The 12,724-nt window shown below is 44.3% G+C and overlaps 1 protein-coding gene across 2 annotated transcripts in view; it reads right to left on the bottom strand.

The window, feature by feature from the left end:
* Positions 1–12,724, bottom strand: part of CEPT1 (choline/ethanolamine phosphotransferase 1) — a 230,728-nt gene that overhangs the window by 40,576 nt on the left and 177,428 nt on the right. For both annotated transcript variants that reach the window (XM_078644128.1, XM_078644129.1), the window contains exon 8: positions 103–228. In XM_078644128.1, the coding sequence (XP_078500254.1) occupies positions 103–228 (126 nt within the window). The remainder of the gene's footprint in view (positions 1–102; positions 229–12,724) is intronic.

Here is a 12,724-nt window from a genome sequence, read left to right on the forward strand (position 1 = left end):
TGAGAATGTATTGGCTTTAGCAATCCTTCTTAACGAATGCTACGTCCACTGTATTGGCAGATATTTTAAACTAAAATGCTTAAATAGGCACTTATCACTTACCAGAGCGATCCAGAGCACAATATATTCATTTACAAAGCTGTTAAAATATTGGTCAAGGAACAGGAGTGCGGGACCAATAAAAGCAGTGTCATGCAAATGCATTTCACTTTTTGTCATATGTGCAACCTGTAGAGAAAAAAAAAAGAATTTCCTTTAACATTTGCAAGTCCGTTACAAATCAAGTGCACTTACATGGTCCTACTATTAACAACTATACGTTACCCATCCCAACAAAACCTTGTCACGATAAGCTTGTCGATTAAAATCTTAAAAGGTTTTAAGAATAGTGTTCTAACAAAGTGAAAAAAATAAGTCCCTTTCCAGCACTTCTCCCCATTATAATATTTTGCTCCAAAAGGAGAACTGTCAAGCAATTAGTGGCAAAATACCTACATTTATTTGAATTTGATCAGATGACAACATGCCCTTTTATTAACACCTAGTATTGTCATAGATAGGATAACTTCCAAATGGAACAAGGCAGCAATCCATGATTCAAAAGGCTAGGGTTTTAGTCTAGAGGAAATGGTGGCCCTCTGCACAGTCTACGTAGGCCAACTGGACATAGAACTATTATGATGGTGCTAACAGGAAAGAGGTGACCCTACTAACCCATTACTTTGTGGTGGAAAACCAACCACATATAGCAATTGCAACAGTCCGGTGCACACATGAAATTCAAAATTGAACAGTATAAGTTCGTATTCAGCACAACAAAACAAAATTCGCTGCCGATTTCTTGGTTCCTTTAATGTGTATTGGCACAGAGAACAGCCAGCCGACACGTGTTTCGTCAGAGAAACAGTGATCTCTGACTCTTCAGGGCCAAAGTCTAAGTAGACGGCATATATAATCCTTACATTAGTGATAATTCCAACCCAGTCGGGTTTTAAGCAGAGTACCATAGTATCTGGGTACACTTATTCAGGCATGTGTTAAAACACTGGATGACGGCACAGATAGCAGACCAGCATCTATCACGGTAAAGTATAATGGTACGAATAGTATTTGGCTCGAGAATACACAGTGAAGATCCTAATGCCAATACGGGATCAAAAAAGGAAGGATAATTCCAGTCAAGGACAACGTTCGGGCCGAAGAAATTCAAATCGTCCTTACAGACACGTGTGTGCGTCTATCAGTACAGTAATCCGGCGTGGAACCCGTGTCATGGCGATAGTCTATTCATTCCAAGGCAGCAATCCATTTCGATAATTTTTTGGGTATTTACATGTATTTAAAAAGTACAAATTGACTGCCAGGAGTATGTAAGCTCAAGAAAGAAACTAAGCAAATGCAAAATATATCATACAAACATAAGTTATACAATACACAGCACAACAGTAACTTAAAATCTTTTCTAAAAGATGTAAAAATTCCCCAAACAGCAAATCCATTACTCAGCAGGAGAGAGGTCGATCATTTGTTTCTGGGATTCCTAGATGGACAACAAGCAGACAAGTAAAATGTGAAGAAATAAGCCTGCACCGAAAAATAGAAATGGATAGTGGGAAAGGAATTAGTTACTTACCTGTACACTATAGTTCTCCAGTATTATCTTTCGTAGATTCACATGCTTGTATCTTCCCCGTCGTCATGGTGGGAGTCTCACGGTAACAGAATGACCAAGCAGTATCATAGAGAAGAAAAACTGCATAGAAAATCCCCATAGGGGCTGTATTATTTGGTAACCAGACCATATCTTTGTTTGGACCAAAAGCCAGCCAATCAGCATTGCTGCCCTGCCCTCACACTCCCCAGCAGAAGCTTCCTGCCTCAGATTTCCGTCCCCGAGTGAGAGACATGGATAAATACCGAGAAACAGGATCTGCCTGAGAAACGGGGAGGCGGGCGGGCGCATGTGAATCTATGAAAGATAATACTGGAGAACTATAGTGTACAGGTAAGTAACTAATTCCTTCTCCAGTATTACATCTTTCATAGATTCACATGCTTGTATCAGAGTAGTAAGCAGTGCTCACCAAATTTGTAGCGTTTCCAGGACAGAACTAAGAAGGAAGCTCTGCCGTAAGACAAAGGTATAACAATACACATCAGTATATAAGAAATACGATAAATGCATGTTGACACATAAATCAAAGTACTGCATAGACAACAAATCATGTCATTATGTCATACCTTACTGAAATAGACGTTTCAGAACAGCTTGTCCCACTGCCGTGTCCTCTTTCCACGCAGTGTCCAGACAGTAGTGTCTCGTAAATGAGTGCACGCTCTTCCACGTTGCTGCTCTGCAGATGTCAGGCAGCGCCACTCCTGCAAACAAGGCCATCGAAGTTGCCATCTTCCTTGTGGAATGTGCATGCACCTTAGAATCTAGCGGCTTCCCCGCTTTTTCATGACATTTCAGGATAGCCGAGGAGATCCATCTGGCAATACTCAGTCTTGACAAAGGAAGACCCTTCCTTTGCCCTTCGAAAGCAATGAACAATTGCTTGGACCTGCGGAACGTTTTTGTCCGTTCAATGTAGAACTTTAGGCATCTGGAAATGTCTAAAGAGTGTAAAGCTCTTTCTGCTTCCGATGAAGGATTGCTGAAAAAAGTAGGCAAAATAATGGGTTCATTGAGGTGAAAAGATGTTGCCACCTTGGGAATAAAGGTAGGATTTGTTCTTAATATAACCCTGTCTTGACGAAATTGTAAGAAGGGTTCCTCCACTGAGAAGGCCTGGATTTCACTAACCCTCCTTGCTGATGTTAAGGCGAGAAGGAGGGCTGTTTTCCATGACAGGAACTGTAAGTCTGACTTGTGAATAGGCTCGAAAGGAGGTCTCATAAGCTGCGATAGGACTGTGTTGAGGTGCCACGGCACAGGAGGGTGTTGGATGGGTGGGTAAACCCTAAAAAGTCCCTTGATAAATTCCTTTATTATTCTGGAGGACCAGAGAGATGGTTCATTTGGCTTCCGCCGGAAGCGCGATATTGCTGCCAAGTGTACTTTGACCGAGGCATGCGACAGACCTGCCTTAGATAGTGACAGCAGGTAAGGAAGGATACCTTCAGGTTGTACTTCAAACGGATGCAAGTTTTGTCTGCTGCACCAATGGCAGAAACGGGTCCATTTCGCTGCATATGTTTTGTTTGTTGATACAGCTCTAGCTTGTGAGAGAACATGTCTGCATTCTTGCGAAATATCTAGATTTTGAAACTCCCGCTCGTGAGGTTCCATGCTGACAATTTTAGTGATTGCAGATTCGGATGCAGAATTTGCCCTTCTTTCATGGAGATGAGGTCTTGAAATGTCGGGAGCTGGATTTTTTCGCCCCTCGACAAAAGAAGTAGGTCTGAAAACCACGCCTGTCTCGGCCAGGCTGGTGCTATCAATATGATCCGGCACGGTTCCAGTCTCATCTTGCGCAGTATTCGCGGTATCAACGGGAAGGGAGGGAACGCGTATGCAAACCTTCCTGTCCAATCCATGAGGAATGCATTTCCCTTGGAGCCCTGTTGATGGTATCTGGACGCAAATTGAACGCACTTTGAGTTGTTTTGCGTTGCGAACAAATCTAATGTGGGAGTGCCCCACCTTTGAAACAAGAAGCGAATCTGAGTGTGGTGTAGTTCCCACTCGTGCGTCGCCTTGGTAGTACGGCTCAGGGCGTCCGCCCGTGTGTTGAGGACTCCCTGAATATGCTGAACCTGAATTGAAATTCCGTTGGTTATGAGCCATTTCCAGATTCTCTGCGCCAATGTCGACAGCTGTTTGGATCTCGTTCCGCCCTGCTTTAGTAGGTAAAACATGGTAGTGGTGCTGTCCGTTTGGATAAGTACTGACGATTGGCGTATTCTGGGAAGAAATGCTTGAAGGCCTAGGAACACCGCTTTGAGCTCCAACATGTTTATGTGCAGCTGAGCTTCCCAGTCTGACCAAAGGCCCTGAATTTCCAGCTCCTGAAGATGCGCACCCCATCCTTTCAGCGAAGCGTCCGTTGTCATCACGAAGTCGTGATCTAGAGGAATGAAGCTCAAGCCTTGATCCAAGTTCTTTTGAATCTTCCACCATGACATTGCCACCTTCATATGGCTCGTGATGGTAATGCGATCCTCGAAGGTACCTTTGGCCTGGACCCACTGCTCGTCCAGTTGTTCCTGCAAAGGCCTCATTTGAAGCCGACAGTTTGGTACCAGTGGGATGCAGGATGACATCATCCCCAGCATGGATTTGTATATCCTCACGGAAGTGGACCTTTTTGCTTGAAGTGATGCCGTTAGCCTCATGATCTTTCCCATTCGCTCTTCGGAAGGATAGGCTTTCCCTGCACTGGTGCATATCCATGCCCCCAGGAACTGGATGCCCTTGGCCGGAGTCAGCGAGGATTTCTCTAAGTTGGTCTTCTTGGCCCAATCGCTGAAACAGCCGGATGCAGCTCTGAAGAGATGTTGCTGCGTCCCTGAAAGATGGACCTGTCACCAACCAGTCGTCCAGATATGGGTAAATGTAATGCCCTTGCAGTCTTAAATGGGCCGCCACCGGGGCCATGCATTTGGTGAATACCCTCGGGGCTGACTTGAGTCCGAATGGCAGGACCTTGAACTGGAAGTGGCGACTCTCCACGACAAATCTGAGATACTTCCTGTGCTTCCGAAGAATGGGAATATGGAAGTACGCATCCATGAGATCTAAGGACGCCATGTAGTCGTTTTCTTTTATCAGTAGTAGGATTTCTTGTAACGATAACATTCTGAAGGGTATCTTTTTTATGTATTGATTTAGATCCCTTAAGTCCAATACCTGTCTCCATTTCCGGGTTTGTTTCTTTTTGATGAGGAAGAAATGCGAGTAAAAGCCTCTCCCTCTGAGATGTTGCGGCACTTCCTCTATGGCTCCCTTTTGCAGAAGCGAGAGAACTTCCTTCTGCATTTCCTGGCGATGTTTGTTGAGCCTGAGTACTGGGGGTTGATCCGGAGGTATTTCCACAAATTCCAGAATGTGGCCCCTGCTTATGACATCTAAAACCCATTTGTCCGATGTAATGGACATCCAGTTGGTGTAAAATTGAGACAGATAGTGGTCTTTGTCCGGGATCTGTTGTGTGGGGAGCGCCGTCCTGAAATCATTGACGTCTATTAGACTGCTGAGGTTTCCCCCTGGCGTTAGATTTGCCTCTGGACTGTTGTTGGTAAGAGGAGGTGGAGGACCTGAATTGGTTGTTAGTGTTATACTGTCGATATCCTTGTTGATTATACGGCTGATATCGGTTGGACTGAAAAGAGGATCTTTGATTAAATTGACCTCTTGAACCCCTCTTCCGAAAGGACTGAAACCTTCCTTGCTGAAGAGATCCCAGCGCTCGAGCTGTATCCGTGTCCGACTTTATGCCTTGCAACGCCTCATCGATATGCTTCCCAAATAAGTTTTCACCGTCAAAAGGCATATCAACGATTTTCGCCTGCACCTCTGGACGAAAAGACGTCGCCTTGAGCCAGCCCTGCCTGCGAAGCGAAACCGCTCCAGCCATCTGCCTGAAGGCCATGGACGAGACATCCATGGCGATGTCGATAGATTCGGCAGCAGATTTAGCTCCTTCCTTAAGTATGGCTGCCGCTTCCTCCTTTCTATCCTCTGGGAGTGCAGAAAGTATGGGTGCAATATCAGACCACATTTGCCTGTTGTAGCGTCCAAGCAGTGCCATAGCATTTGCCGCTTTAATGGTAGAGGCAGCCATGACCGCAAACCTCTTACCTGCACCATCCATTCTCCTTCCCTCTTTGTCTGGTGGCACTAGGGAAGTAGCCACCGGGTTCTTAGAATTTCTTTGCGCCGCCTGCGTCACAACTGATTCTGGCCTGGGGTGCCCAATGAGGCAGGCTTTTGTGGACTCTGGAGCTCTGTATTTTTTGTCAATGCGGGGAACTGAAACCGCTATAGACGCAGGTGTTTTCAGAATCTTCAGTCCCTCCTCCCAGATGTGAGGGATAATCGGAATTGAGCGAAGCGACCTCTTGTTATCATCTTTGAAATCATACAAGAAACAATCCGTCTCTTGTACCTCCACATCCAGATTGAATCTTTTGGCCGCCCTTTCCATGAGATCGTGAAAGCCTCCGATATCTTGAGGAGGGGAGGTAGATTTGAGTGGTTCAGGCGATGCAGCCGATGGTAAAAACGTATTCGTCCCATTCCTGCCCCGAAGCATCATGAACGAGTTCTCCTTCTTCGGGCTGCTCATCCTCGTCGGATTCCGTTAAGTCGTCCCTTATAGTAACAACCTGCGGCGATCTCACCCCCTGTTCTTGGGGAGCAGGTGCTTCAGGTGTCTGCGAGGAAGGCGTCTGCCTAGCTGGTTGCGAGGAATTCGCCTCTGGGAAGCGACGGTAGTAGTCGTTTAACATCAACCTAAGATCAGAGACAAGGGTGATGGGTATAGAAATCGTCTCTTGACGTTCCTCCTCCCTTGAGTCCTCATGCTGTTCCTCCTCCTCTTCATCGTAATCACCAGATTCCTGAAATGACTCATATCTGGAAGATTGTGGTCTGGCCTTGAAGGAATAAACCTCCTCCTCATCCGTGTCTTGGCTCTTTATCTGAAGCTGAGAAGGACTGTAGGCGGCACCTGAGGACTCCTCGCCATCTGAGTCCTGTTCTAGCAATGATGACGGCGGCAAAGGCGAAATCTTTGTCCATGAGGTGAACTCTGCAGCTTCACTGATGGTAGATGAACCTCTTGTCGACTGAAAAGACCGGATCGAGATCATGGTCTTCGACTGCGGTGATTTGAATGCTTTTGCGGATGATAGCACGATTTTCGTCGACGGAACCGTCGTCGACGGGACTTTCGTCGATGGAACCATCGTCGACGGAACCATAGTCGACGTAACCATCGTCGACGGAATCAACGTCGACGGAATCAACGTCGACGGGACCTCCGTCGACGGAACCTTCGTCGACGGAACCATCGTCGACGTAACCATAGTCGACGTAACCATAGTCGACGTAACCATCGTCGACGGAATCAACGTCGACGGAATCAACGTCGACGGAATCAACGTCGACGGGACCTCCGTCGACGGAACCTTCGTCGACGGAACCATCGTCGACGGAACCATAGTCGACGTAACCATAGTCGACGTAACCATCGTCGACGGGACCTTCGTCGACGGGACCTTCGTCGACGGGACCTTCGTCGACGGGACCTTCGTCGACGGGGCCCCCGTCGACATCTTCGACGTCGAACCTGTCGTCGACGGAGTCGTCGTCGACGGCCTTTTCGTCGACAGCGAGATTTTACTTGTCGATGTTGTCAATGTAGACGTCGCAGTCGTCGACGTAGCTTTATACCTTATCGTCGACGAGGCCATCGTCGTCGACGAAGTTGTCGTCGACGGAGCTGAAGTCTTCACCACAGGCCTTGGAGCAGAAGCCAGCGAGCTGGTAGAAGGTGCAGACCCAGGTTCCTTAAGACTGGACTGTTTCTCCACAGGAGTAATAGGAAGAGATGAGGTTAATTTCTCCTTAGGCTTACTCCTTTTAGACTCCACTCTCTCCACAGAAACAGAAGCCTTTCTTTTCTTGGGAGTTGAATGAGAAGATTCCCCCTCAGAATCTGAGCCTGATGTGGCCTTCTTTTTCTGAAGCCATAACAGTAGTCTAGCCTCTCTGTCTCTTTTAGTTTTGTCAGAAAATGTTCTACAAAGCTTACAGTCTTTCACCAGGTGTTTAGGGTAGAGACAGTAAAGGCAGTCCTCATGTGGGTCCTCAGAGAAAAGTCTGGCCTTCCCACAGGACCTGCATGGCCTGAACAGCCTCTTTTTAGAGCTGTCAGCCATTATGAAAGAAATAAGTACACACAATACCTCAATCTAGTAGACAGGAAACAAGATTCCAAAGGGTCAAAAGTTCACTCAGGAACAGAAAGAAAACTGAGCAGAGCTCAGGGAGACTCCTTATCACACGAAGGCGGTTGGAAATCTGAGGCAGGAAGCTTCTGCTGGGGAGTGTGAGGGCAGGGCAGCAATGCTGATTGGCTGGCTTTTGGTCCAAACAAAGATATGGTCTGGTTACCAAATAATACAGCCCCTATGGGGATTTTCTATGCAGTTTTTCTTCTCTATGATACTGCTTGGTCATTCTGTTACCGTGAGACTCCCACCATGACGACGGGGAAGATACAAGCATGTGAATCTATGAAAGATGTAATACTGGAGAAGTACTCTTCCCAAAGGGATACGTAACAAAACATGCCATTACCCCACATGCCGTTGCAACGCAAAACTTTACCACAACTTGCTTCCGGGGGTGCGCTGTAAGTTTGAATAGTTTAATTTACTATTCCAACTCCAGTGTGTGCAACAGTAGGGAAGGTGTTGGAGTTAAATCCCTGCTACACACCTTTTGCGTTGCACCGACATGCGGGGTAATGTCATGCGTTGTAACTGTGGGTTCCCCTCCCAAGGCTGACCACAGTTACTGTTTGAGGAGATGCAGTGAGACCGGGTTGAGACAACCTGGAATTTTGCAATAAACAAACTATGTAGTAAAATGTAGTTTGTTCAGCATGAACATAGCTACATCTACAAATGATCAAGACTATATGTAAGATGCAATATGTGTGGCTGCATAAACACGCTGTGAATTATCTATCCAATGTCATTTAACTTCCATGTGCAATGGCACGAATGCAGAAAGCATATGAAGGGTGAACAAAAGAAATCATGGAGAACTCGAATTATGAATCTTTTTAATCTCTTTAGACATGGAAGAGGAGGGCCAGAGCTGTACACCACAAACGAAGAGATGTGGTCACAAAAACAATACATACAAATAATTAAGAACAATATAACAAAAAATATCAGAACTCCTCCAGCAAAAGGAGGAGACGATTTGCATTTACAAACATATTAATAGCAATCAGAAAAGGAAGAAACAAGGTATTTTTTACTGTTGTTATTTGGCCTTCAAAGACAAACAGTGCACTGCATCACACGCTGTAGACATCCAGGAGGATTATGGAGCCACTGCCTTATTCATCTCCAAACACTCAACTAAAAGCAAGCACAGGCCTTGATCCAAATACAGTAGTAAACGAAATGGCCCAATAAGTTAATCGTTTGCTGCCGACTCTGGTATAATGTGCAGGTCAAGATTGTGAATCCCTGCACGGCCAACACAACCTTTAATCCTTCAGAGGTCAATTAACTTAATATTACCTGTAGTAATACTGACACATGTGGCCGTACTAATTGTAGGGTACAAAGCCCTGGTCTGTGGTGTCCTGCAACCGGATGCACCAGGCACAGACCAGGACATTGTATCCTATTATAGTTAATGTGGTCCCCGAGCACAGCTGTGAACTCGTGCGTGCCCTAGGGCCAGCAAATTACTGAAAGGCAGAACAGTTATTTGAAGCAACCGATCAGTCTTTCATTTTGCAGGCAGCACACCTGTGTAAACAGAAAGGGGGAAAGCGATCTGTCTGCAGGTGGGTACAGTGAGTGCCTGGGTGAAGCGAGTCCCATGCTTCCAAGGGGAACATTAAATGTACGCCACCCGTCGCAGTCTAGAGGCACTTTGAGTAATATAGCCACACATATTAACATTGCTTAGGAGCAAACACTGTAGTATTAAATGTTCTACACAATTTACTAACAAGTGAAATCAAAGCCTCCAGCTCTGGTTTAAAAAAAATAAAGAAACACAATCTTCCAAATGGATGGAACCAATAGCAAAAAGAATAAAGAGCTGAAAGTTCCCATTGATAACAAGACAATTATAAGCGAAATCAAACACAGAATGAGAGGACGTTTTTTTAAATTCCCAAATGTAAAAATATTTACCCAACGAACATACAACTCATTGAGAAAACCTACTTTCATAAGGACCCATTTATTAGAGACTAACACCCATGAGAAAATGTGGAAGAAGAAATTGCCCCAGGCCAGGAGAAAGGCACCTTCAAATGTTACTTTACTAATGTACTGGGACAAAGAGTTACAACAGACAGACAAGTATAGAACATATTTCATACACATCAGATTTCAGGCGGCACAAAAAATACGGATACCTACATTAATTCTAGAGGGACCATAAGAATAAAAAAAAGAGAATCTCATGACCCTTAGGTTAAGTGGAGAACGCCATCAAGGGCAGAAACCAACTATCAATTACAAACCCGAAGAAAAGTAAAAACATATCTATGACAGCTATTCATTAGCAGTGAGCTAAGGTGCATAGACTCACAACTGTGGACATGCCAGACACAAAATTTCACACCATATATCTCGGCTACTTTAGTACCAATCTCCTTTAAACTCACTGGGAAGAAAGAACACTAACTTAAAAAAAAAAGAGAAAGGATTAGCATAAAGTTAACCCCATTATTTACCTGTTTGTTTTGCAATCCCCAGGGATCAGTCTGCTGTATACTTGAGAGGAGTGCTCCTGAGAGACACTACCACAGTAGAGAGAAAAAACAGACCATTTTCAGGTTTCGCCTGCACAGCACTTACGCTGTGCTTTTGAAATCTATTGTATTTAATATAAATCTTAAAAGGGGCTTACATCTCGCCCCCAGTTTTTATTGGTTGGTGTGCTTGCCACTTGTTTTTCCTCAGTTTCTATTGGTTACAGCATATATTTTCCTATTGTTCCTATCGTGTGTTTTCCTCATCAGTGTCCCATGACCAAGAACTGTTTTTATCTGCTTTTGTTGAACAATTTGTTTTAGGTTTTGCCTGCATAGCACTTGCGATGTGCTTGTTTTCAAGTGCTGGCATTTCTGCAAGTAGACTTAATTGGTAGTCAAAACTTTTCTTTTGCCATCCGATCCGGTGTCTTATTTATTTGACTTGTTCTCTTTTTTCTGTTTCAATCCACACTATAGGCCGCATGTGTGCCTTCCTGTAACTTATATTTCTACCACAAGGCTTGGAACGCCTCGTTCTCCAAGCTTTGCTTTAAATCCAGAGCCCCGCCCCAGTAGGTGTGTCTTGTGGGATAGCTGCTGACTATTATCGCACATTAATTTCTGTTTTCTAATTTAAGGCTGCATTTATTGCATCACTACGTGAAGGCAGCCAGATTCTACACACCTAACTGCTTACACGGCTGATATGTTGTGTTAAAATGGTATCAGCAGCTACTTCAACTGGCTGGTTCAAGTTGTTCAATAAGGAACGGCACACCAGTTCTTTTCATCCTTAGATGATTTCAGTTTTCATGGAGCACATATTGTAAGTCTACAGTTTATTTCAATGCACAGAAGAGTATCATTTATGCAAATAAATTCTGTTTAGGATTACTTTGGTCACTGTGATTAGGTGTATGATTGTGTCACAGTTATGCTGGTGGCATCATTTTTCGGCTCCGAGGTACGAGTATTTTGTTTATTTCTTTTTTGCTCATGTTGCACTTTTGGGTGACGTGGTCAGGTCTCATCTTAACCAGCAGATCAGATCACCTTGCCACTTTATCTAACCTCAAGCCCGTTGTTCAAAACCTTGACTCGAACAATGCTAAAATTCAAATGAAACTATTCTGCGCTATCTACTTTCAAGAGGAAGATTGACCTGCTGCTCTCTCTATTTATGGCTTGTTTGTCTTTGTTATTTATCTCCAACCTTTCACACACTCCTCTTTCCTGCTCTGCCTTCTTTTTCTCTTCCCCATTTTCTTAGCTTCCCTCGATTGAAGCCATATGGGTCTATGTCATGGGGACGCAACAATTCCATTCAAGTGCCTTTATACAGTTGCAACAGTAATAGGAAAGCAGGAATTTCCGATTACTATCTCCAAGAGGGCATTAATCTGGGTTTTGAAATTACCTTTTCTTTTTATTTCAAGTCATCCCCAGTGGAATGAATAATAATGCAAGACATCAGTGTTACTGCTCCATTGTCGGCATGTAATTTCAAACAGCTGCAAGTTTTAGGAGGGAGCTATTCATTCTTTGGCCTGGTCAATATGTCCTCAAAATCACCTGTATTAATTTAACAAGTGATAATGCTTCATAGTACCAGGTCAAGACATAAACTTCGATTTCTGCTCGTCTGTTTTTAGTGGCGACTTGTAAAGTAGGCTTTAGATCATACTTTTACCACATTGTAATCTGGCTCTTCAGTTATCAAACTGCAATAAACTACAGCTCCTAGAAATTAAGATGTTGCTAAATAATGGTTTGGTACAAGTGCCCTTTAGTATTAAATCATCTTTTAGTGCTGGCACAGCACACATCTTAATGAAGAAGGTGCGTCTAGTCGAGACTTATCAGGCAAATAAGGGACTGGGACCAGCTATACCAGGCTAACACCCACATTGGTCTATTGCACCAGTGCCCGCAAAAATGGCTATCTGTCAGATGTTAAGCTAGCATGCTTACACCATCCAACCAATTGCCTAGAAGAAGGCACTTATACTGTAGTCTCCATATATCACGTTGGCGCCACCAGATAAGATAACTTCCTTGGCCTCTGGTGGAAATCAATACCATAATTCTGCTCATTTCATTCCAGAGATTTATGGGGCTGTTCGTGATTTGAGAAGTAGCACTGTTTTAGCAAATGGAGAAAAGCAGATTTAGGTACTACAAACCTGACAATTTTATTAAGTTTTCAACATTATAGCTCAGGGTATGTGCAAGTAAATCTGAAGCCCGGATGTTGTCAA

Source organism: Lissotriton helveticus, chromosome 5_1 (assembly GCF_964261635.1).
Source record: "Lissotriton helveticus chromosome 5_1, aLisHel1.1, whole genome shotgun sequence".
NCBI classification, from domain to species: Eukaryota; Metazoa; Chordata; class Amphibia; order Caudata; family Salamandridae; genus Lissotriton; species Lissotriton helveticus.